Source organism: Jaculus jaculus, chromosome 8 (genome assembly GCF_020740685.1).
Source record: "Jaculus jaculus isolate mJacJac1 chromosome 8, mJacJac1.mat.Y.cur, whole genome shotgun sequence".
Lineage (NCBI taxonomy): Eukaryota > Metazoa > Chordata > Mammalia > Rodentia > Dipodidae > Jaculus > Jaculus jaculus.
The window spans coordinates 64,492,655-64,519,248 of record NC_059109.1 but is presented as its reverse complement, the minus strand read 5'-3'; the positions used below and the strand labels follow the sequence as shown (position 1 = coordinate 64,519,248).

General features: G+C 39.1%; 1 protein-coding gene across 3 annotated transcripts in view; it reads right to left on the bottom strand.

Annotated features, from left to right (window-relative positions):
• Secisbp2l (SECIS binding protein 2 like) overlaps positions 1 to 25,270 on the bottom strand; it is a 71,441-nt gene extending 46,171 nt beyond the window's left edge. Inside the window, exons 1-7 of one of the 3 annotated variants that reach the window (XM_045155940.1) lie at positions 25,136 to 25,270; positions 13,899 to 14,077; positions 11,793 to 12,117; positions 10,214 to 10,349; positions 3,286 to 3,512; positions 3,010 to 3,034; positions 2,543 to 2,658 (exon numbers count right to left, since the gene is read on the bottom strand). In XM_045155940.1, the coding sequence (XP_045011875.1) occupies positions 2,543 to 2,658; positions 3,010 to 3,034; positions 3,286 to 3,512; positions 10,214 to 10,349; positions 11,793 to 12,117; positions 13,899 to 14,014 (945 nt within the window). In that variant the 5' untranslated portion in view covers positions 14,015 to 14,077; positions 25,136 to 25,270. Of the gene's footprint in view, positions 1 to 2,542; positions 2,659 to 3,009; positions 3,035 to 3,285; positions 3,513 to 10,213; positions 10,350 to 11,792; positions 12,118 to 13,898; positions 14,078 to 24,760; positions 24,993 to 25,135 lie in introns of those variants that run through there. The other 2 variants (XM_045155939.1, XM_004669735.2) reach the window with 2 other exon arrangements.
• Between the last annotated feature and the right edge of the window lie 1,324 nt (positions 25,271 to 26,594).

Here is a 26,594-nt window from a genome sequence, read left to right as displayed (position 1 = left end):
CAAATGGCTGGCTAGTCTTGCTGAGTCAGGGAGCTCTAAGTTCAGCACAGGATCTTGTCTCAAAGAACAAAAGTGGAGAGTGAGGGCAACTGATATCTATCTTTGGCCTTCACACATATGCACACACATATATATACATACAATGAAAACCATTATGAATCTTAAAAAATCAAGCAAATGTGTACGTGAGAAAAATACTAGAATGACAAAACATCAGCAAAGAAAGGAAAATAAGCATCTTGTCAAATGCTGGCTCCATATAGGAATGAACAAATACAAAATAAACAAGCTGGCCAGATGTCATGGCACATGTCAGCACTTTGGAAACTAAGAAGACAGGAGGATCACAAGTTTAAAGCCAGCCTGGGATACACAGCAAGCCCTAGGTTACCCTCAGCAGCAGGGCAAGACCCTGCTCAAAACAATAGATAAGTAAAATAAGCTACTCCTACATGTATTTGCTTAATTTTCTTTTCTTCTATTTTTCATCTTTGTCATTTCTCTCCAGTTATAAGGCAGAGGTAAGGTGACTAAAATGCTTTTCATCTCAGAATTATTGGATGGACGGATGGAGATAAATGTGCGTGCATGCGCATGCGTGCGCACACACACACACGCCAAAACCACAAGCTTGGCACGACTGGCCATTATAGTTTCAACAGAAAATTTAAGCTTATTATTAAACATTTTGCAGGTGTTGGTTACTTGGTTTAATTTATATAAACAACTCTTTTAGTTCTCTTGTCTTGAGTCAAATAAAGCTCATTCTACATTGCTTCGCAAGCCTGTAGCAAGCAACTCTCTTTTGCAGTAACCTCAGTGAAGGGACATTATTCTGCCTGTTTTCTTGACAGCTTCAGGAAATGCTAAGTGCTGCATCTCAGGAAGGAAAAAAAAAAAAAAGAAAAAAGAGAAAAGAAAAGCAGAAAAGAAAAAACAGGCAGTGGTTGGCATATCTAATCCACTAGTAGCCTGCTCTAGTTCTGGTCATATAACTCCAATTTCTTAGCTAATCTTAAGAATCCAGGAAGTCTAGCTAAAAATTAATGAAAATATTAGGAACCATATATAATCCCTGATTTTAGAGCCAATCAATGCATAAAAGACACAGTTGCTGTAAGTTCTTGGTTGTGCATAGTCCAGTCAAGAGGTTTTGCTCGAGATCTTCAGGAAACTCCAGTCCAGCCACATTCAGACAGCGGGCAGCAGCACTGACACTAACATAGAAGAGTGGGCCAAGATACAGGCCAGTCCTGAAGTTTAAAGAATCAATAGTTAAGGCATAAAATGCTTCCAATTTTTTGTGTGGATAACCGAAAAAGTGGATGAAGCAGTTCTGAAGCGCACCCTTTTGTAAAATTATGAAATATTCAACTATACACAAAAGTAGAAAACTGGTAAAATATATACCCTTATTTTCACTATCTTTGCTTAACACTTTACCATTTTGTTTCATTATTATTATTATTATTATTATTAATTATTATTATTATTATTATTTTCTTTTTGGATTTTCAAGGTAGGGTCTCACTCTGGTTCAGGCTGACCTGGAATTCAGTCTCAGGGTGGCTTCGAACTCTCAGCGATCCTCCTACCTCTGCCTCCCTACTGCTGGGATTGAAGGTGTGCACCACCATGCCCAGCTCATTATTTTTCTTAATAATCTGTATACATGTGAGTATGGGCATGCATGTGCCATGGTGTATGTGTGCCACATGGATGTCACAGGACACTCAGGTGTTAGACCTTCCCTTTCACTTTATTTGAGACAGGGTCTCTTGTTTGCCACTGCATATGCCAGGCTAGCTGGCTCATGAGCAGCTTCTAAGGAATCTCTTGTCTCCGCCTTCTGTCTCTCACCGTAGGCATGCTGGGACTATAGACACATGCTATGACATCCAACTTCAAGTGCGTTTTGGAGATCCAAACTCCTTTACCACTGAGTCATCACCACAGCCTTTTTTTTTTTTTTTTTTTTTTTTTAATTTGAGAGAGAGGCAGATAGAGAAAAAGAGGGGAGGGGAGGAAGAAAATGGGCACAAAAGGGCCTCCAGCCACTCACTGCAAATGAACTCTAGACACATGTGTCACCTTGTACCTATGTGGGTACTCAGGATTCAAATCTGGGTCCTTAGGCTTTGCAGGCAAGCACCTTAAACACTAAGCCATCTCTCCAGCCCACCCAAGCCCCTATTTAAATAAGTTTCATTGGCTCAACCATTTTTTTTTTTTCCCGAAGTAGGGTCTTGCTCTAGACCAGGCTGACCTGGAATTCACTATGTCATCTCAGGGTGACCTCGAACTCAGGGCAATCCTCCAACCTCTGCCTCCTGAGTACGGGGATTAAAGGTGTGCGCCACCATGCCCAGCTGGCTCAAACATTTTAAACCCAGATACCATGATAATTCACTTTTAAATAACTTATATGCATATATACTTTAAAAATTGAGTACATTGTCCTTCATAATTGTTAGATCATTATTTCAACCAATGTAAAATCATTCCTCTCACATCTACATTTCTCCTACCTCATTCAAATTACCTGTGAATTATTTTTTTGTTCAATTTGCCTTCCACCTCTAACAAATGTTTGGGTTTTTTCCATCCAAGGTTTTTTCTGAGTTGCCTGGCAAGTCACATTGGGCCAATTTACACCACCTATAACAAACATTTAAAGATATTTAAAGGTTATATTTACTTTTAAAAGAGGATAAAATCTACACTGCCCCTTAAGTTCACATACTAAATTCAGTCAGCGTAAACACTCAAATTTTTTCCATAAATTTTAAGTGGCATTCAAATTCTCAGTATTACAAATGTCATCATGCAGGATATCTCCAGATGGCATTTTCTCAATTTGGCTAGTAAATTGTACATTTCAAATGAACTTAAATCACTGGAAGATTTAAGTTTTGTTTGTTTGTAGCACTGCTAAGCTACATTTAAAAGGAAAACTCTTAACATGGTCAAAGAAGAAAATACAATAAAAGCACTGGAGAAAGTAAGTACCTGAGCAGGCAGATGATTCCACATGCTGAGAAATAAAACAAAGACAGTTATTTTCTATTTAAGAGTCAACATTATACACTTAGCAAATGCTTCATATCTTAATTTAGTGTTGAGTACTGACTTACAACACTACTCCACATTGTCATTAGTAAAATATATGTTAACCATCTTATGACTATAAGCATTAACAAAAATAGAAACTGAAGCTTTAGCAGAGAACGTGAATATAATATTGATATCAATGATTAACAAAAAAATTAAGAAACAGTTACATACATTCATGGTCCCTGATTCAGGATTCCGCAGAGCCCCTGCTGCAGGCTGGTTGTTGTGTTTGGGGCTGCAATAACCACTATCACTGTCAATGTCGGCTTCACTAGCCCCCTGCTCACTAGAGGACTCTGCAGTAGGGTGGGATGCTCTTCTCCTCCTGCCCTTGGACTTCCAAAGCAGTGTAGCAGTGCTCTCTGAGAGAGACTTGTTAGCAATATCTGATGGAAAATCTATAAGGTAAGGAAAGTATTACTACTCTGTGCTTATCAAAGCAACATGCTTTTGTTATATTACTATTAAGGTTCTAAGAAAATAAAAATGACAAACTTTGTAAATGGAGAAATATGCAACTTCTTGAAAAGATCATTAAAAACTGGTAACTGGGTATGATGTCTGACCCCAATCAGATCACTCAAGAGGCTGAAAACAGGATTTTCCAAGGCCAGCCTAGGCTACAAGAATGAGCTGCAAATCAGCCTAGGCTCGAATGAGACCTTGCCTCAAAAAGAAATTAAAAAACGAGGGGGGGGGGGAATTACCATGGGATTTTTTTTATAATCATGGAAAATGTTAATAAAAATTTTAAAAAAGAAATTAAAAAACAAAACAAACAAAAATCAAAAACAAAAGATGTTCCTGATAAATTGTCTTATAACATGGCTTGATTATAAAAAGAATAAAATACCTGCATCATTAAAATATTAAGACCACCAGCCATTTAAGAAAGAGAGCATTGGGCTGGAATATAGTTTAGCAGTTAAGGCATTTGCCTGAAAAGCCAAAGGACCCAGGTTTGATTCCCCAGGACCCACATTAGCCAGATGTGCATACACACACACACACACACACACACACACACACACACACACACACGGCTGGAGAGATGGCTTAGTGGTTAAGCGCTTGCCTATGAAGCCTAAGGACCCCAGTTCGAGGCTTGATTCCCCAGGACCCACATAAGGCAGATGCACAAGGGAGCACATGCATCTGGAGTTCATTTGCAGTGGCTGGAGACCCCAGCACACCCATATTCTCCCTCTCCCTCTCTCTCTCTCACTCTCTCTCTCTCTCCCCCCCCCCACTCCCCCTCTCTCTATCTGCCTCTTTCTGTCTGTTGCTCTCAAATAAACAAACAAAGTTAAATATATATACACACATACATATATACATATATATACACATATACATACACACACACATATATATACATATATATACACACATATACATATACATATATATATATATAAAGAGCACTGGGCTGAGATGATTCAGTAGGTTAAAACAAGCCACTTGCCCTGTGTTTGGAACTTCAGAGCCCACGTAGTTAAGTGTCTGTAACCCCAGCCCTCCTACAGTGAGATGGAAGGCACAGAAGAGAAACCTAGATGCTTCAGACAGCAAGCCTAACACATCTATAGCAGTGAACAAGAGATCTTGCCTCAAACAAGGTAAAAGGCAAAGACTAACATCCAAAGATGGCCCAGTGGATAAAGTGCTTGTTGCACAAGCGTGAGTACCTGAGTTCAGATCCCAGTACCCAGATAAGACCAGGTACTAAAATGGGTGTCTATCATCCCAGAGAGCCTATTGCAAAAACAGAGGAGACAAGAGTAACTGCTAGAGGTTGACAGGACAGCTAGCATGGTGAACAGTGATAGATGAGAGACCCTGTCTCAAATCCAAAGTGGAAGGCGAAGACTGGGATCTGACGATTATCTTGTGACCTCCACCAATGCACCCACATTCTCACACATGCACAAAGAAATTTACCAGTCTTCTGAAGTCCACCGTGTGCATATTTCCTTCCTCCCCTTACCTCTATTCTGAATTCTGTTTATCATCCACTTACTTTTCTTTCAAGGTTTTGCATGGAGATTTGTATTATCAAAGTATACATCACAGTTTTACAGCTTTTTATTTTATTATTTAAAAACCAGACTGCTTATATTCTTCTTGCTCCCTGGTACTTCAACACTGGGTTTGAAATTCTGATACATGGGGATCTAGTTCATCAATGTCACAGAATCTAAACAGCTTTCATATGAATATATCATAATGTACTTATCCTTTCCACCACTAATGGGACACTATGCTCATTCTGCTATTAAGAAAAACACCATGGGGGCTGAAGAGAGGCTCAGCAGTTAAGGTGCTTGTCAGCAAAGCCTAAGGATCTGAGTGCAATTCCCTAATACCCAGGTACAACCAGTAGCATCAGGTGGTGCATGCATCTGGAGTTTGTTTTCAGTGGGTGGAGGCTCTGGTGAACATTCATATTCTCCCTCTCTCTCAAATAAATACACAGAAAAGAAACACCACCACAATGAGCATTCTTAGACAGACACATGAATGCACACACGACATGGGAGAGTTTCTCTGAGGTAAATGGGACTGATCCTTAAAGGATTCAAACTAAATTGTTTACAGGTGCTTAAAACAATGCCCATTCCAACACCCCAATGAGCTACATACTCACCAAATACTTCACACTGTCTCCTAGACTATTTTTGCCAATCTGCTAAGTATAAATGGCATAAATAAATAAATTATAAATAAGTAGGTGGCTTAGCCAGGCCTGTTGGTATATAACTTTAATCCCAGAACTTGGAAGGCAGAGGCAGAAGGATCACTATGAGTTCAAGGCCAGCCTGGCCATAGAAAGTAAGTACCAGGTCAGCCAGGACAAGAGTGAAACTCTACCTCAAAAAAAAAAAAAAAAAAAAAAAAGAAAGTGACTTATTGTGAGTTTTAAGGTACATTTTCCCACTTAATAATGGGGTTGAGCATCTTTTCTGATGTTTTTAGCCACTAATGTTCTTTCCTTCAAATTCAGATTCATTTTGTTTGACTGTGCTCATTTTTTCTACTGGTTTTAAATTTTATCTTACAAATTATAATTATAGTAGAATTTTTTAAAAAAGCTTCTGACAATCATCTCCCAACAAATCATCTTTTCCTTTTTCCATATCTCTCATATCTCTAACCATTCATATTTTTTATATGACACTGGTACAATCTGCAGTTTTACTATCTAATATATGTCATTATGTTATGACAAGTCCTCAAAAATTTACTGCAAGATAGGTCTATATTATCCTATGGAATGAGTATCCTGTATTTTTCATGATTTGTCACTTGTTAATGGACACAAAGAAAGTTTCAGTGACTTTTTGGTATGTGTATCTTTCTCTCTTTCAAAGGGGAAATTTCCCTTGGAAACACCCACGGTGGAATAAATGAGTCAAAAGAAAGGTTTCTGAAGTGTTGCCAAATTGTGTCACTCTACTGGAACTATGTCCCCAGATCCCTAGAATGATGTATATGAGCATTTTCTTATTGATTCATGCTGACTCTTTGCCAGTTGTATGCATGGTAAAAAAAAAAAAAAAAAAATCCAAGTTTGCAATTTGTTCCTTTAAAGTTCATTTTAAAATATTTATTTGTGAACAGAGATAGAGAATATGGGTGCACCAGGCCCTCTGGCCTCTTCAAATGATATCCAGAAGCATTCCTTTGTGTATCTGGCTTTATGTGGGTTCTAGGGAAATAAATGAACCTGGGCAAATAGTCTTTACAAGCATGTGTCTTTAACTGCTGAGCCATCTTCCCAGTCCTAAATTCTACTATAGAAATAATTTCCTTCCTGAAGTCATAAATGTCTGCCCATATTTTCTTCTACAATTATTTTTCTCACTTAAGTCTTAATTCATCTGGAATATATTTGAGTGGGGTATAAATCAGGGACCTGGGGCTGGAGAGATGGCTCAGGGGCTAAGGGTATTTCTAAACATGGAGGTCTCTGGGGAGCTGAGATCACTGAGTTTGAGACCCGAGGATCTACACAAATAGCTTGGTGTGGCTATTCATATCTGTAATCCTAGTCCTGTGGGGTTTAGAGACCAGAGAATCACTGGGGCTCATGAAAGCAACAAGCTCCAAAACCAATGAAAGAGATTCTTCTCTCAAGGAAACAAGTGAGTGAGCGAAGGGGGGGGGGGCGGACACCTGATATTCTCCACCACACATAGGGTGCTGCATCTGCACACATACCCACATACACACACATCACTTACTACGCACACATGCACACTCAAAAAAAATTAAGAGACTTGTAATACTGTCTGTCATTTTCCATATATGTGCTTCTGGGCTTTCTTTTTGGTTTAATTCTGTTTTATGAATGTGTGTGTGTAGGGTACACATGGAGACCACGGAACAACCTTGGGTATCATCCTCAGGACCTCCATCCATCTCCTTTGAGACAGGGTCTCTCACTGGCCAGGAGCTCATAAATTAGGCTAGACCAATCAGCCAGTGAGCCCCAAATATCCTGTCTCTGACTCCCCTGTACTACAGGTATACATCACCACACCCAGCATTTATGTGAGTAATGGAGATCAAATTCAGGTCCTCTCGCTTGTGAAGCAAGTACTTTACTGACTGAGCTATCTCCTCAACCTGTTTAATTCCTGCAGTGCACTGCTAATATAACTCTATAGGAATTCTGATGCTTTGTAAGTCTGAAGATACAGAGATGTCTTATCACTTCTCCTTTATTTTCAAATAAATTTGTCAAGTTCCCCAAAACTTCTGAAAGTTTTAATTAGAACTGCAATGAATGTGCAGATCGACTATGGGAAAACTGACATTTGTAGTATCAAGTTGCTCTACATAAACATGACATTCAAGTTTTCTTAAGGTTGTAGAGAATAAATCTTATAGTTTTCCACATGTATGTCTCACACATCCCTATACATTATTTCTAGAAATTCTAAGTTTTTGTTGCTATTTATAAATAATGTTAAATTTTGTTTGTTAGAAGAATATTGAAATGCAATTAAGTTTTCTATATTATTTTATAGATAGTCATCATAAACTTACCAGATAATACAAGCTTGTGATCAAAAGTAAAAATCTGTTATAAGTAGAAAGACATATTTCTATCAAATTATAATCTTTAATTCTACCCTTTTGTCAATACCAGTTAACCCTAAGAAATTAAAGGCTGATTAAAGAATACTGAAAAGAAAGCATACAGGCTGGAGAGATGGGGTAGCGGTTAAGCGCTTGCCTGTGAGGCCTAAGGACCCCGGTTCGAGGCTCAATTCTCCAGGACCCATGTTAGCCAGATGCACAAGGGGGCACACACATCTGGAGTTCGTTTTGCAGTGGCTGGAAGCCCTGGCATGTCCATTCTCTCTCTTGCCTCTATCTGCCTCTTTCTCTCTCTGTCACTCTCAAATAAACAAATAAAAATCTTAAAAGATTTAAAAAATGAAAAGAAAGCATAGTCTTCTATTTATATACCTTCATCTTTTCCTTTCCCAATTCGTATGCTTCACAAGTCTGTCTTATTGGTGATGTAGCATTTGTGAGAGTCCTCTTAGAATTTAAAGGATGTAGAATAGAAATTGGTCACTATGCTAAGGAAACATGTTGGACTGTACCACTGCAGGCATTTGTCAGTCTATTAACTCTTACTGATTTATGCCCTGCAAAGCACAAAGCAGCTGCACTATCACAACAAGGTGGCTCTTAACTGATTCCCAGAACCCTGTGCTCTTAAAGGACACAAACAAATGCAAAAGATTACATGCCAGAAAAAGTGAGCCCAAATGAAGCAAAATCTAAGCTAGCTTGTTCATTTTAACCCAAACTGAATTTTGGAGAATTCATATTCATTCGTGTTTGTTCATTCTCTTTCTGATACAAATGGTAACATCATTATATAAGTTGGAAAACAGAGCAATGTAAACATACTATTTACCTATTATCAGTATAAAACTTTTCTTATTTAGTATTTGTATAGCCCTTGAAATTTTTTTTGACTAATTGACTTGCTTAAAATATTTACATTTTGGAGGCTAGAGAGATGGCTTGCCTACGAAGCCTAAGGACCCAGACTTGATTATCCAGGTCCCACATTAGCCACACACACAAAGTGACACATGCATCTGGATTTTGTCAATGGCTACAGGCTCTGGCACACCCATTTTTTTCTCTCTTTCTCCATCCCTTCTTCCTTCTTTTTCTCTCTCCCTCTCTGTCTCAAATAAAAATAAATAAAATATTTACATATTGATAAAAGGTAAGTATCATTGCTCATAGGCTTCATTCAGATTTGTGCTTAATGGCATAGAATAACTAAGTTCTTTCTATAAATATGTTATATGACAGGGGGATGTTTTGTAAAGGGCTTTCATATAGCTATAAAAATGTATAATTTTGATTTCTACCACAATAATGCCCTTAAATATCAACAGCATCTTTCAAGTTCTATCTCTGACTGCTGAACTGTTCCACTACAAGAAGAAAGGAAAATTTCAAAAGTATACATAAGTCAGCAAGTAAACTGAAAGAACATTAACAACAGGAACAGTTATTCTTCCTACAAAACTTTACAAAGTGGCAAATGGAAGGAAGAAAGCCAAACATCCCAAGCACAGTCCACACCAAAAGTACATATATAAAATCAAATTTAAAAAAACATCAGTGATAGGGCTGGGGAAATAGCTCAACAGGTAAAAGCACTCACTGTGCTATGCAAACATGAGGACCCGAGTTCAGTCCCTAGAACCCATGTAAAAAGGCAGGCATATTACCCGCAATGGTAACCCCAGTGCTGGGGGAGGCAGAAACAAGAAGACTGCTGGGACTCACTGATCAGCCAGTCTGACCAAGAAACAGCAAGTTCCAGATCCTGTGAAATACTCTCAAGGAAATAAGGTGGAAGAGTGTAAAGAGGTCACCTAACATCATCAAGACTCTATGTGTATACACATGGGATATGGTTATGGTCATGGGATGTGCGCATCTATACATACATACATACATACATATACACACACACACACACACACACACACACACACACACCACGCACCAAATAAACAAACTAATCAGTGAGCATTAAGAACCCTTGCCTTACCGGTTTGCTGTGAAGCATCTACCAGAAGCACAATTTTTGATCGATTATCAGGACCTGCTGCATTTGTTTCTTTCTGAGTAGCTACATTTTTCACCTGTGGCCGTTTGTTTTTTATGTGCTGTTGTAAAAGCTGTGGCTGATTTAAGTTCAAAAAACAAAACAACAAAAAAAGAACCCATTCAATGTACTAAACATTATAAAATATACATCCATTACAAAATATACCTAATGATATGTGAAAAAGCAGTGCCTCATAACCCTGGTGAAACAGGGTTACTGTTTTAAGGTTCTGTGACATTATCTGCAGAGAAGCATAGTAGGCTAAATAATGTATTATAAGCACATTTATACATTACATTTGAAATAGTCATTATGCTATGATTAATAAAATATTTATTGTTACTTGCAGTTTTATTTTTTTCAATCAATTATTAATAAATAACAAGGTAATAGTGTAATACAAAGGGTTATGTTTTTATTTAAAACTAATAAAAAGAATAGAAATTCATCCTAGCAGATAATCTTAGTTTTCTGATAATGATGTACAATATAATTCTGCTTTGGAATTCTACTAGAAAGCTTTAGAAAGCTAATCTCCTTCATTAACTTTTTTTAAAACAGGAGTAATCTTGCCTTTAGTATCAGTTTATACACTCAAACTCTGAATTGAACTGCTAAATTGGAACTGCTGGGAATGCATTATGAGAAATCATGTTCTTTCAACATTGAAAATGATATACTGTTACCTTATATTTCCCAACTGTTTCTTTTTATTTTCAGGAGCCCCAAAAAGATTTCCTTTGACCCAGTATTTAATTTGTAAAAATTATACCAAGAGGCAGCAAAGACTTTTCACTGAAAAACACAGGCCAATGGAATCTGAGGAAGGCAGCAGTAATATGTCTTCCATCAGCTCAAAAGTAGTGACAAAAACGGGCTTTTTCATTAGCTTTAATATTAAGGTCTCGATAGAAAAAGCCTAAAATAAATTGTCTTATGATTTCAAGGCATCGTTTCACTATTTTAAAACTTAGTCAAATGGTTGGTCCTGAGTAAAACTGGTTTCACATATTTGTCTCTCATTCTGTGCAACCTCGGGAGGCCTCGTGTTCATATAACAGCAAAGCACCTGTTAGGTAACAAAGGGCTATTACTATTAAGAACTCAGAATCCAACAATGCAATTGAAGAGATCAAATGAATCATCACATTTTCCATGTCTCCTGCTGACTTCTGCAGAACAAATCATCCTGAGGTGCATTAGCCACTCAACACTGCTAGCAAGGATCATTTGTGTTGATGTCACCATGCAATTTTAATCACTGAATTAAATCTAGAAATAAGTGTACATTACATATATGTAAAGCTCTCTAAATAAAATGAAGATCAATCAAAGTGAGAAACAATAAACATCATAAGGAAAATGAATACTTAAATTATATGTCTATAATATTTTATATTAGTGAATAAAGTATTTGGAAGCAAATTAAGGTTAAAGGCTAAGACCAATTAACACAAGTAGCAAATTATCCATGCTAATAGATACATCAAATTTTTTTAAAAAAAGGCAAAACACTTACTTTTGGCACCACTGGCCCTCTGTTACTGTTTCTACTTCGCTGACTGGACAATGGGAAGACCTGTCCAAGCTGACTTGGACGCTCAGTGCACTCTGTGGCTGTGGTATGTACAGTACTTGTAGCCTGAAAGGTGCTGGAGTATGGTGTCGGGAAAGGATGGTAAAAACCCATGACTTGGGCACAGGGTGCTGGCATCAGCTGATAATACGTGTACTCTGTAGAAACAGGTGGCTGAGCAGATATAATGGGGTACGCAAGGTATGGTCCAGTAGGGTTTGGATTGGGCTGTTGCCATCGTATATCACTATTATATAAAGGAAATTGTCTGCAAAACCAAATTAAAAAAGAATAAATCTATTGACAAATCTAAAAGCCATGCCATGCTAAAGCAAAATAAGTTATTAATAATAAAGCAGTAGCTTCCTAATTCTAGAATACAAAATTAACATCCTATAAGTGATACTTTAAAGGAATGCAACCTGAAAGCTTCATGACATCATTATTATTTACAAATCTACCCTCAAACTCTTAGCAATATTTTTGCCTAGAAGTTAAATATCTAGTTTCTGGGACTGCAAACAAGGTGGCCCATAGTTCCTATACAATATTAACAACTATGACAGCCTTCTACAAAAAAAAAAAAAAAAAGAAAGAAAAAAAGCATGTGATCCTTATGTAGAGTCATTTCCTCCACATCTCATTCTTCAGCTCAAACCCAATGTCTCCTACTCTTCCTCCACATTCTCCTAACAATTTAGCTACATCCAGCTCTTTTCCTGGCTTCTCTCCTTGGCAAGAGAAATGGGCTCCAGGTTCCAAGGAAAGCAGACAGGAGGCAGTCCTTTCACTGACATTTTTACCCTGTGCATGAGTTTCTTCTAGCACATGGACTATAAAGCACCAGCAAGATTTCTTCCCGCCACAGCAGCACCCTTGCCAAAGGTTACTTCTGAGGATTGAGGATCCTTGGGAACAGGGCAGCTAAAGCAAGTTCTTCACTAACTTTTGTGATGATGAAGCAAAATGGGAAAAAGTTCATCATCAGAACCCTAAAAGCACTCTGCAGGCTGGCTTGCTCGTGAATTCTGAAAGACTTCCTCATGAGAAAGCAAGCAAGCAGATCAAATTTATCATACTGCACATGGCCACTTGGTCAAACAGAAAAGTGTTATTAAACTTAGTCTATGAGTTATCTTACACATTACCTAATAGCTCAACAATTTTTAATATAAAGCTAAAGATATTTTGGTTTCTACCGTGCAACTTCTAAAACTATTCATTAAGGATTTCATAATGTTAACATAAGCACTTAATGTTTAAGGAAGTAGCTTAGTGCCCTCATAAATTCTACATCCATAATTTCACAAAGAATATGCCCTGGCACACATGTGGCACAATGGGTGACAAATGTATAGAAATACTGATTGCTTCAGCCCTCAGACAGTTGGACAGAGCCTAGTGCCACAGCTGCCTCATCCATCTACCCCACAGTGCTAAAGGAATAGTCTTCTGTATGTGACATAATTTTAGACAGGTTGATGGTATTTCTATACAGTAATAACATAAGCTACACCAGAAGATTACCAGTCAGGTAGTCAGGGGCCAGTAAGGCTATCATGACTAGCACTAGTTCTACCCTAAACACCAAGTCATATATCTGAATAGTAGGTTCTTTGCTAAGTAGCTGTGACAATTAGACAAAAATTAAATTTAAATTAATATCAAAGTCTATAAACACTAACCATGAAAGTTTCAAAATTAAAGACTACCCTTGATATTGTCCTCTTATACCAGACATTGTTCTGGCAGCTATGAGATGAGACATCTAGTCTCAAGCAGGGTTTCTAAGTATTTCTTGTCTTCCTTTGGGTCAATATTTCAAATATATGTCAATATTAAGAGGGGGTATGCTTCAAAAAACTGCATTTTCTCTTAGAGAAAATATTGGATATTAACAATTTTCAAATTTCTGTATCATTTACTTTGACCTATCTTCAAAAAGAATACAAATAAATGACTGATGTGTGAAAGTTACAGATGCAAAAGACTAAGTATACTTTACCAAGTTCTATTACCTACCCCACAACACCTATAATGAAAAATTACCTATTAGACTGGCTTTCTTGAACAAATGGATAACAAGTAATCAAGTAACTGGGAATTGGAGTTGGTTCGACACCAGAAACACTTCCGTTATCATTTGGGAGAGCCATAGGGATCATAAAGGCATCAGGATTCTTCTTCTGGGGAATAAATGGTTCTACTTCTGCTGAAAGCTTGACATTCTTCGAAAAGAAAACAAAGGAAACAACTTAATAAGCATTCAGATTTTAATGAGAAGGAGCCAATCTTAAAACAGTAAGTGGGTCTCAGTATTCACAAGACATGGAAAAGGAATAGAATGTCAATTTAAAATAACTAAATAATAATAGTCATTTACACAATGCTACCAAAAACAAGGAAAAACTTATCAAAGGTTACTATATTTCAATAATTTCTTATGCAATCAAAGCTGTTAAAACAATAAAGAGTATAAGGAAGTAATACCTCAGTATCTAAAAATAAAGTGGAAAAAAGAAATCTAGCTCTTCAGACAAAAATGTCTTAAATTAATTCTATAAGGGAAAAAGTCATTAAATATGAATCCTGAATAACTAAATTTCTTTGATTAGCCTAAAAGAAAAATCTATCTCTGTCCATTACAAAAAATTAGATTAGTATTGATTTTTTTTAAGTTAAATGTGTAAGATGATGAACCAAAAAGTACTTAACATAAGGAAGGATATTCTGGCTCACATTAAGACTTGGAGGATAAAAATGAGAACAACTTTATTTTCCCATTAGATATGCAAACAAACTTCAAGCCCCAATATATATGTACTCTGTTAAGTTTCCTTTGTATATTTTCAACTAATAAACATATAGATAATAGAAAGACAAACTGTAGAACCTAGGAATATATAGAGAGAGGTGACAAAAATGTAAAGGCAAGTAAATACAATCCATAAATGTCAGGATTGGAATTACTCTTAGGAAAGAGAGTTGTAACTGACTAGAAGGAGGTACCTGGAAAGTTTTGGGGATGAATGAAAAGTTCTGTGTATACATTAGGGCAAAACTTACAAGGTGTTCACCTCATGATTTTTGAAGTTGTGCTTTGGTTTCATATGGTTTTCTAAATGTTATATTTAACAAATTTAGATTTCTGTTTTATTTTTGAGGCACAGTCTCACTCTACCCCTGGCTGATATGGAACATGTCATAGCCCTAGACTGACCTCAAACTCTCAGTGGTCCTCCTACCTCTCTGTCTCAGAGTGCTAGGATTATAGATGTGAACCACTACACACAGCTACAGATTTAAATTGTTTAACTAAAAAAAATATATAGAGGGGAGAAGGGAACTATAGCACTCTGAAGGTTGAAAAAAGTGGATTACCAGGAGCCTGAGCCTGGGCTATACAGTTAGGCCCCATGGGAGGTGAGGGTAGAGGCCGAGAGGAATAAGGGAAGGAAATCTATGGTACATCTGCAAAAGCAGAATGATAACCATGCAAGAAGTATAATCTAAAAATGATACTAAACACTTTTTAATGAAAGAAGTGGGTGAAATGCAAGCCAAAGTTTAACCACCACTCAATAATTACCCTAAAAGGAATGGTCTAATCAGAACTTTTCCCCATACACTCATTAGGGTTTTATTAAAAGCTCCCACCACAGAGCCTATAGAGATGGTTCTGTGGATAAAAGTGCTTACTTGCAAAGCCTGATTATCCTGGGTTCAGTTTTCAGCCATCTAATGTAATGCTGCGCACAAAAAGTGGCACAAACATCTGGCATTCTGTTTGTAGGGGCAAGAGATCCTAGCACACACATACATGCACATGTGCAAATAAAAAAGGGGGTGGAGGAAGATTGCTCAGTGGTTAAAGGATGGCTTGGGTTCCATTCCACTGTACCCACATAAAGCCAGATGCTGCACAAAATAGCACATGTGTCTGGAGTTTGCAGCAGCTGAAGACCCTAGCATGAACATTCTTTCTCTGTCTCTCTCTCTCTCTCTCTCTCTCCCTCCCTCTCTCAAATAAATAATAAATATCCTAGAATATATTTTTTAAAAGCTCCCATCAAACATAGGTCTTTTTTCTCAAAATAGTGGCTAGTAACAAGCCCATGAAAATCTAAACACAAGACTTAATACACAACCTTTATTCAGAAAAGTTAAATTATTTTAAAATAGCTCACTGTCAGCTAGAGGTGGTGGCTCATGCTATAATGCTAGCATTGGAAATCCAAAGCACAATTGCCATGAGTTTGAGGATAGCCTGGCCTTGAGTTCCAGATTAGCCTGGGCCAGAGTAAGACACTACCTCAAAACAAAACAAAACATAGTCCACTGCAAAAAAAACAGAAGTGCTTGTTAAGAAGGGATACTGGAAACAAATCTGAACTACACAGCAGTGTGAACTCCATCTTCTTATCCCTACCTAATTTCTCTGGTATACACATTTGTACTATTCGCAAAATCTGAAGTAACAATAACACAAGTATAAGTGAATTTAAATTGGTTTCCTTATTCAATCTGAAGCCAAACTACTTTTAAATGCTAATAATATAAGGTAGCAGTTCTCACTCTGTGATATTTATTAGAACAAAAAACTCACAAAGAATACATCAAACTAATAAATGACTTGTCAATTAGGAAAAAACTTGACTTTCAACAATAATACAATAATGGAAGCTAGCTTTATGTAATGTATACATATGCATAAAAACAAGAAAAATAAGTTACATTTTAACTACACTAAAAAAGTAATTTTTAGAATTTCTCTTAAAAATAAGAGTCCTTGAGCCAGGTGTGGTGGTGCACACCTTTAATCCCAGCACTCAGGAGGCATAGGTTAGGAGGATCTCTGTGAGTTCGAGCCCACCCTGAGACTACATAGTGAATTCCAAGTGAACCAGGAATAGAGTGAGACCCTATTTTCAAAAACCAAAAATAAGGACTGGAGAGATGGCTTAGAGGTTAAGCACTTGCCTGTGAAGCTGAAGGACCCTGGTTCGAGGCTCAATTCACCAAGACCCACGTTAGCCAGATGCACAAGGGGGCACACGCGTCTAGAGTTCATTTGCAGTGGCTGGAAGCCCTAGCGTGCCCATATTTTCTTTCTCTCTCTCTGTCACTCTCAAATAAATAAATTAAAATGAACAAAAAAAAATTTAAACCAATATTAATATTAATAATAATAATAATAAGAGTCCTTTTGAGCCTATGAGAACTCTCAATTGGACTAAAACATGTTGGATGTTTTGCCTATTTGTTGTTTTGAGGTTTCTTTTGGTAAAGCAAGGGAGGAGTGCACCAAATGATCTAAAATGAAAAAAGAACACTTCCTGCCTCTTTGTCTCTCATATAAATAAAAACAAAAATTTTAAGGAGAACTGGATACCCAGTAGGTGGCCCACATGTCTAGAGTTCAAGCGCAGCAACTGAGGCCCTGGTGCACCAATTCTCTCTCTCTCTCTCTAAAAAAGGGGGTTGCTGGAGAAATGGCTCAGTGGTCAAAGGCGCTTGCTTTCAAAGCCTGACAGCCTGGGTTTAATTCCCCAGTACCCATGTAAAGCCAGATGCACAAAAGTGGAGCATATAACTAGAGTTTGTTTGCAATGCCAAGAGGCCCTGGTCCATCCACACACATTCCCTATTTGTCATCTTCTTTCTGTGTCTCTCAAATAAAAAAAAAAGGATCTATATTAATATAATTGTAAATAAATAATTTTAAAATAACACTTTTCTTGACTCCTCTACTCCAAAAGAAAACACAACAAATAAGCCTCATCAATTACTTTGGTAACAAATTACTGCTAGATCAAAAGTTGTGACCAACTTCTACACCCAGTTTCATCTGCATTTTATGACCTTAAGGAACTTACTTCTGGAAAGGTACCACTAATAGTTTGTAACTACTGTCATTATACATATACATAGCATTTATGTTTAAATATTAAAGCCTGTACCAGTTTCCATTCTCAGTGTAATTCTAGATACAAGTTCAACAATAAAACTCACACTGAAATGACCCTTTGTTTTAGATTCTGGTTGGGAGAGATGGAGGAGGAAGAGAGAGGCAGGCTGCTCCAATCAACCTCTGCACAAACAGGAGCTGTCACTAGTAGGAACAGGCTGATAGCTTTCTCCTATAGATACAACTCTGTATGCTTTCAACAGTTGCTTATGTAGTTTGAGGACTTCCATTATCTTTCAAAAATAAACCACCTGCTATTACCTCCAAAAAGCAATGATAAGACTCCAGGTAACTCTTAAAATTCTATACATGTTATATGTTAAGTAAATAACAAAATCTGGCAATATTTTAATATCAGCATAGAAACCAAAGACTAATGTCTTGGGAAATGTTTTGGACCAACTTGTCAGTGATATTTCAGTTTGAGTTTCCATGTTTTAGTGTCATGACTTTTTATTGCTGTGATATTTGTTTTTTGAGACAGTGTCTTGCTATGTATCCCAGGCTGCTTTCAAACTCATGATCCTCCTGCTTCGTCCTCTAATACAATCTTAGAATCTATAATTTTGGTTATCTAAATTATAACAGGGAATTTTTGCCTTAAAGAAATATAAATATGGGGCTGAAGAGAATGCTCTGCAGTTAAGGGTGCTTGCTTGTAAAACCTGATGGCCGAGGTTCAATTCACCCAGTAACCCATGTAACACCATATGCACAAAGTGATACATGGATCTGGATGTTGTTTGCAGTGATAAGAGACCCTGGTGTACCCATTCATTCTCTCTCTCCCGTCTCTGCTTGCGAATATTTTTTTAATTTAAAACAAAGAAAATACAAATATGGATTAAGTCTAAAGCTAAACTAAACTAATCATTCTTACATAACTATCTGCTTACAAAAAGAAAAATTCCTATCATCTACGTGGACAAATTCTTTCAGAAATCATCTCAGAATTTTCCATATTAAATGAAACTTCACAGCAATTCCAGAAACTTCTCTGTGAAAAAAAATCATTAAGCAATTTAACTTATTTTTAATTTTGTATATAGTAAAGCAAATGTCAATAAATGGCTTTGATATGAATAATCTAGAAAACTATTTATCAGAACATCAAAATATAAAAGCTTTCCTTAAGTTTATTAGATATGCATTTAGATCACTAAGCACCTATGTAACAAATACATATTGCACACATGTTCTGGAAAAGTACGGTAATAAAGTAGTTTAGGGAAAATGGGCAAACACTACTAAGAAGCACATATCCACGAGAATGCAATAAACTTCTCAAAGAAAACCTCCATGAAAATGCAAATAATTTCCCCAGATTAAGCAACAAAAATGACACCCACTTAAAATGAAATTGATGTAGAGCATAATGAGACATTTTCCCACTGTGAAATTTCAAGAGCATATATCACACACCCACAGAAAAAATTGTGATCCTGGAAACCCTCCATATTCTTCCACTGCTAAGGTAAAAAACATGGTATGTCAAACATTAAGATATTTCACATCCCATGGCTACAGATAAATAGTTCCTGAAAGATGATTAGTACCTAAGAGACACCTGCTGGCTATACTGTCTTCTGCTCATACTGGCTTAGACTGAAAGTAACCCTCTTGCCCAAACAAAACACAGTTGTGGAAAGTTTTGCAAGACTTCAGAAAACACTGAAAAATATATATATATATCAAGGCATACAGACATTGAATCTTGCTTCTCTACCCACACAATTTGTTCTTTTCTTCTAACAGGTCAAATCTAATCCAATTAAAAATCACGAGCTGGAGATACGATTCAATGGTTAAGGCACTTGCCTGCAAAGCCTAAGACCCAGGCTTGATACCCAATGCCCATGTAAAGGCAAGATGCACAAAGTGGCAAATGCATGTGGAGTTCTTTGCACCAGCTAGAGGCCCTGCCACACCCACTCTCCCTGTCTCTCCTCTCCTCTCCTCCCCTCCCCCCTCCCTCGCTCGTTCGCTCTGCTTGCAAATTAAAAAAAAAAAAAATCGCACGGCATTTTCTAAAAACCAGCCTTCTGATTTAAGATTGGTTTTTATGCTGCCTACTACATTTCTGTTTTCACATTAATCTTCTGTCTTGTCCTAATGAGGGTTTCCCCACTAACTTCTTGGCTTTGACAGGTGATTTTATTTTCCTTTTAAACTGATTAACAAAGAAAGTATTTATGACTATGCATTTGCCTCAGAACAGCTTCAGTCATATTTCATAAGGTTTTTTTGTTTGTTTGTTTGTTTGGTTGGTTGGTTTTTCGAGGCAGGTTTTCACGCTAGTACAGACTGACCTGGAATTCACTATGTAGTCTCAGGGTGGCCTTGAACTCACAATGGTCTTCCTACCTCTGCTTCCTGAATGCTGAGATTAAAGGCATGCACCAATACACCCAGCTAATTTCATGTTTTTATAAAATATCTTGCAATTTTTCTATTTTTGCCTTTGACTCAAAAGCTTGAAAGTGACTTCTTTAACTTTCCAAATGTTGTTTTCTCTTCATTTGAAAAGTGTTATTTTGAAAATCTAATAAGGTACGTTGTGTATTTGCATCCCATAAAAAGGTCAACAGGGCTGGAGAGATGGCTTAGCGGTTAAGTGCTTGCCTGTGAAGCCTAAGGACCCCGGTTTGAGGCTCGGTTCCCCAGGTCCCACGTTAGCCAGATGCACAAGGGGGCGCACGCGTCTGGAGTTCATTTGCAGAGGCTGGAGGCCCTGGCGTGCCCATTCTCTCTCTCTCCCTCTATCTGCCTTTCTCTCTGTGTCTGTCACTCTCAAATAAGTAAATAAATAAAAAAAAAAAAAGGTCAACAGTAGGCATTCTGTATAATAAATGTGTTACGGTAACATTTAAAATACAGTTGTCGGGCGGGAAAGATGGCTTAGTGGTTAAGGCATTTGCCTGCAAAGCCAAAGGACCAGGTTCAATTCTCTAGGACCCACATAAGCCAGATGCACAAAGGTGCTCATGTGACTGGAGTTCATGTGCAGTGGCTAGAGTCCCTGGTGTGCCCTTTCCCTCCCTCCCTCCCTCCCTCTCTCTCTGCCTCTTTCTCTCTCTCAAATAAATAGAATAAAATACAGTTCTCCCTCAATATCTGAGAGGACAGACTCTAAGATTCATGGGTGCTCAGGACTTAAAAAATGGTACAGTATTTACACACTGCAACCGCATATCCTCCTGCATACTTTAACCAGTCTCTCAATTACTTAGTTCCTAATCAATACACGTATTTCTTATACTGATGTTTAAGGAAATAATAGCCTGCTTTATATGGTTTGGATGAACCATTTTTTACGACCCCTCCCTTCTTTTTTTTTGTTTCATTTCTCAAGGCGGGGTTTCACTCTAGTCCAGGCTGACCTGGAATTCACTATGTAGTCTCAGGGTGGCCTCAAACTGACAGTGATCCTCCTACCTCTGCCTCCTGAGTGCTGTGATTAAAGGCATGAACCACCACACCCAGCTTTGCTCCCTTTTTTGATCCACAGATTGCTGATTCCAAGGATATACAACCTGCAGGTATAGAGAACTGACTACACATTTGATTTGAAGTGCTGGTATTATATGAACTTCATAAATTATTTAAAGCAGTTACAATCTAGTCAATTCTATATTCTTTTTTAAATTTTTTTTTTATCTATTTGAGATAGACAGAGAGAAAGGCAGAGAGAGAGAATGAGCACGCCAGGGCCTCCAGCCACTGCAAACGAACTCCAGACGTGTGCACCCCCTTGTGCATCTGGCTAACGTGGGTCCTGGGGAACCAAGCCTCGAACTGGGGTCCTTAGGCCTCACAGGCAAGCGCTTAACCACTAAGCCATCTCTCCAGCCCCAATTCTATATTCTTATGTGTGAACACCACTGCATGAAACCCCAAATGCTCACTACATGTTTGTTTTTCAGTGAATTAAAGAGGCTAGCAACCAATAATTGATAGTTTTAAGGGAATTTACCTGGTGCTGGTTTACTAAAGATTAAGATACTATTTAGATTACTGAATATAAAAGGCTATGAACCTCAAGTGTTTATTGCTTCTGAGCCCACTATTTAAAAATATACAAACTGCCCTAAATTTACCCAAGACACTAACCCTTTATAAGCAAATGAACTCTATGATTTATTCTTCACATACCTTTGCACAAGTTTTGTTTTGTTTTAGGGGTTTTTGTTTGTTTGTTTGTTTGCTTGTCTTTGGTTTTTTGAGGTAGGGTCTCACTCTAGCTCAGGCTGACCTGGAATTTACTATGTAGTCTCAGGGTGGCCTCGAACTTATGGCGATCCTCCTACTCTGCCTCCCAAGTGCTGGAATTAAAAGACGTGCACCACCATGCCTGGCAAGTGTTTTTTTTGTAATGACATTTACTTATCTACTCTTTTCAGTAGCAGAAATATAAAGTAAATTCCAAATACCTCAGAACAGCTATACTACCAGATGGAATAGTGGAACCAAGAATTTCACAATGTTGAGAAATCTCAGTCCCTCATCTACAATTAATGATTCTCAACCTTTTTAAAATGATGGACACCTCTGAGAATATGTTCATAGTAATGAAGTCTTGCCCCAGAAAAACACACACATAAAATGAAGCACACTGCTTCTGGGCCAACCACAGACTTAGCTGCCTAATGCGTTACTCAGGCAGTCACCTTACTTTCCTGCATGGTTTCTTGGAGAGAGTGAAATAAGGGAGTTCTAAACTACTCTCCCAGTTAGGGTCAGGCTGGGTTGAGGCAAGAAATACTGGGGGACAGGGGAGTCTTCAATAGAATATTTTTTTCTAATTTTTATAAACTATAGGTTTTGGAAGGATGTTGATGAAAAAGGAAGAGGCTCTCTAAACAATTTGCTTGTAATACTTGCTATTAAGATAATCACACACAAACAGCTAACTGTTGCCATCTAAAACAACTGATTACATTTCCTCTAGGATGAAAGGAATCCTAAGTATACACATGCCAGTATTACTGGATACAGTTCTGGCATTTTGATGAAGGATCAAAATGTAGAACCCTTTCATTAGTGACACACATACAAGGAAGTGGCTCAAAAAATTTTCTAAAGCTGGGCGTGGTAGTAGTGCTCACCTTTAATCCCAGAAGTTGGGACGCAGAGGTAGGAGGATCACCATGAGTTCGAGGCCACCCTGAGACTACACAGTGAATTCCAGGTCAGCCTGGGCTAGAGTGAGACCCTACCTCGAAAAACTCAAAAGAAAAAAAAAAATTCCTAGTCCCTTGTCAACCTTTGTGATTCAGGAGTCTTTCAAAATGCCTTCAAACACATTAATTTAAAAACTGTGTTTGGGAGCTGGAGAGATGGCTCAGCAGTTAAGATGCTTGCCTGCAAAACCTAACTACCTAGGTTTGATTCCCCAGTACCCACATAAGGCAAGATACACAAATGGGCATGTGCATCTGGAGTTCGTTTGCAGTGGCTGGAAGCCCTGACATGCCATTCTCTTCTCTCTCTGCAAATAAATTACAAAAACATTGTGCTTGAAGGCTGGCTACAGGCTCTTAAAGACCATGCTGGCTCACAGCTAAGCATTTGCTAAGAGGCTACACATCAATTTTCCTTTAAAAACTCATGCGTTGCCTTATAAAATTAATTTGTCTTCAGCAGTGTGTTGGCATAAAGCTTTTATTCCTTTTCCTCTTCTGCCTCTTCTTTCTTTTAAAGGGGGCGGGGGGGGGGCTGGAGAGAGATGGCTTAGTGGTTAAGGCACTTGCAAAGCCAAAGGACCTACTTAATTCCCCAGGACCCACATAAGCCAGATGCACAAGATGGTGCATGCGCCTGGAGTTCGTTTGCAGCAGCTGGAGACCCTGGTGTACCCATTCTATCTATTTGCCTGTTTCTCTCTCGCAAATTAATAATAAATAAATAAAACTTGGGCAGGAAGGCATCATGAAACATGTCTATAGTCCCACTTGCTGGGACACTGAGTTTGGATTGCTTCAATCTAGGAAACAGTGGCCGGAGTGCAACACAAGAGTCTCAAAATAAATAAATAAAAGTACACAACTAGAAAACCGTGTTATTTGGATGCAAGGACTGTGATTCTGAAACCAAAAGTGGTGTTAACTGCAAGTAGACATATACAGGAACTTGGGATACTACATCTCATTTATCCCATTTATTCGGGTTCTAATTAGCCACTTGTAAAATTAACAGACAAATCTTCCTTCAACAATCTGCATAATTCATCAACGGGCAAAGCCTTGGAAGAGGAAATGGAGAATGAACAAAAATCTTACCCAATTAAATTAAGTCGATTCATAGGGAACTTAATACTGGAAAATGTTGGGGGGGGGGGGGGAATTGTTATTGTCGATTGTTTTTACTGTCATTATCCCTGACTCCCAGCACCTGCCAGCATGTATAACCAAGAATTTGCTGCAAATGAAAATAAAACAGAACACGAATGGGATTATTCATGGTGCGCATATCAAAAGGGGCTCTAAATGAAGTGCTCCTTAAAATGGAAACTTTATTTTTGCAAAACAACTAGATGGGAAGCAAGGAGAAACCATGAATATCGATCGTTTCTTCAAAGGAATCCCTTTCTAGGCCAGTGCAGAAGCACAGCTCCGCTCGGCTGAGCACAGCTCTGGTAGGCGCAGTCGGCGGCTCTTTCTGGGTAAGAAGCCTTCAAAGGCTAGGTCACCCCGAAAACACATTCCACAACAGGAGGGGGTGCGCTCAAGTTCGAGCCCTTCCTCCCGAAGGCAGGGCGGCTCGAAGCCTCGGGCTGCTCCTCACGCCGACCGCCCTGCCAGGGCGGCGGAACAAAGCGGGCCGGGCCGGGCCGGGCCGGGCGGGCGGCAGCGGCAGTGGCAGACGCAAGTCAGCCGGGGGCCAGCGCTCCACCCGACCCTCCGCGGCGCCCCCAGCCCGGCCCGCCCAGCCGCGGCCCGCCTACCTGGTCTGCTGGGGCTCGGTCCATGGCGTCGGCAGGGCAGCCGCCGCGGCCTGCTCTAGTCGGTGTGGAGAGCGCCTCGGGCCGCTTTCTCCATGGCCCCCCGCTCGGCCCCCGCCACGATCCAACTAGCCGCGACACCGACTCCTGGGCTGCGCCACTGACCGGGGAGGTGGCTCAGCTCCGGGAGATGGAGGAGGCGGAGGCCGCCTCGGGGAGGGATCATCTGGGACGGAAGCCGAGCTGGGCCAAAAGGGAAGAGAGGCGTAGTCGGAAATGGAGGCGCACGGAAGAGGAATGAAAAGAATGAGACTGAGAGGACAGCAGCAAGCCGATTGACTGTAAATGGCCAGAATACAGGCAACAAGGCTGGCCTACCTGCAGAAGCCAGGTAAAGATACCCAGTCCTGGATTCTTCGAACCACACTCTTCTTAGAGGTGCATTGGGCCACTGGAGATTCAGGACACCAGGTTTCCATTGTTTGGAGACCTGTACAGAATTGAAAACTGCGTCGAAGCGTGGAGGAGCTCATAGCTAGCTAATCTTGCACATGACCCTGCCTCGTGTTACCCCAGTAAAGAAAGTAATAGCTCTAAAGGACTGAAAATGAGAATCTTGTCCCTGAAAAATGCATAATTTGGGCTGGAGAGATGCTCAGCACTTGATTGCAAAGCATGATAGCCTGGGTTAAATTCCTCAGTACTCAAAGTAAATACAGGCGCACAAAGGGCCAAGCATGTATCTGGAGTCCGTTTGCAGTGGCAAGAGGCCCTGGCGTGCTCAGTCTCATTCATATTCTCTCTCAAATAAAAAGAAAAAATGTGAATGCATGCAGAGTAGTCATGGGAAAGAATCCCTGTTAGAAATCTCCACAAATACTTATTGAGTGCTGTTGCAGTTAGCTTCATTGCTGGCACAAAGCACCCGACCAAAAGAAGCTTGTGGGAGGGAAAAAAAAATATTTTGGCTTACAGAATCAAGGAAAAACTCTAGGATGGCAACAGAAAATAGGGTATGAGCAAAGGCTGGACATCACCTCTTGACCAATATTAGGTGGGCAACAGCAGCAAGAGAGTGTGCCAAACACTGGCAAGTGGTGCACTTCTTACAGGAGGCTCTAATTCCCAAATTGCCATCAGCTGAAGACCAAGCATTCAGAACACATGAGTTCATGGGGTTCCAACCACAAGTGCTGACTGGTGCAACAGTGACATGACTGTTATGCAGGTAACCAATTACTCTCTGGACTCGAGGCTCACTTCACTGGAGAGAATTTATACCAGTACTGCAAAGCAGTCAAAAGCTGTGGAAGAAGGGGTCAAAAACACAAGGAGGGAAGAAGCTACTACTGTGTCTTGGCTAAATAGAAATACTGTGCCCATTAAATTCCCTCCTAAATATTTGTGCTTATGCCCATATATTAGTGCTGCTCTCACCTTTGGTTACAGAAACTTCTTTTTTGCAGTTGGAAGTGACTACTAGGGAGCCACAAACTCATCAAAATGCTGAGAAGAAGTAACTGGAGTGCTCAGTGTTACATGAGACATCCACATCACCCTTCCCAAGCTCAGGGAACATCACAGAAGAGGAGGATGGGGAGGACTACTGAGGAACTCTGTCTTCCAGACATAATATGGCTTTTGCATTCCTGACCTCCCAGTGACTGTCATTACCTCCATAAGACTTGAACAATATTGGGCCCATAAACATTCCATCATGGATGGTGGGGGAGGGAGAAATTAAAAAAGAAAAAAGCAGTTGCTTGAAGCTCTTCACTGCTGAGCCTGCCTGCTTTTCTGTGTTGTAACTCAAAAAGTGTAATTTTTCATTTTCACC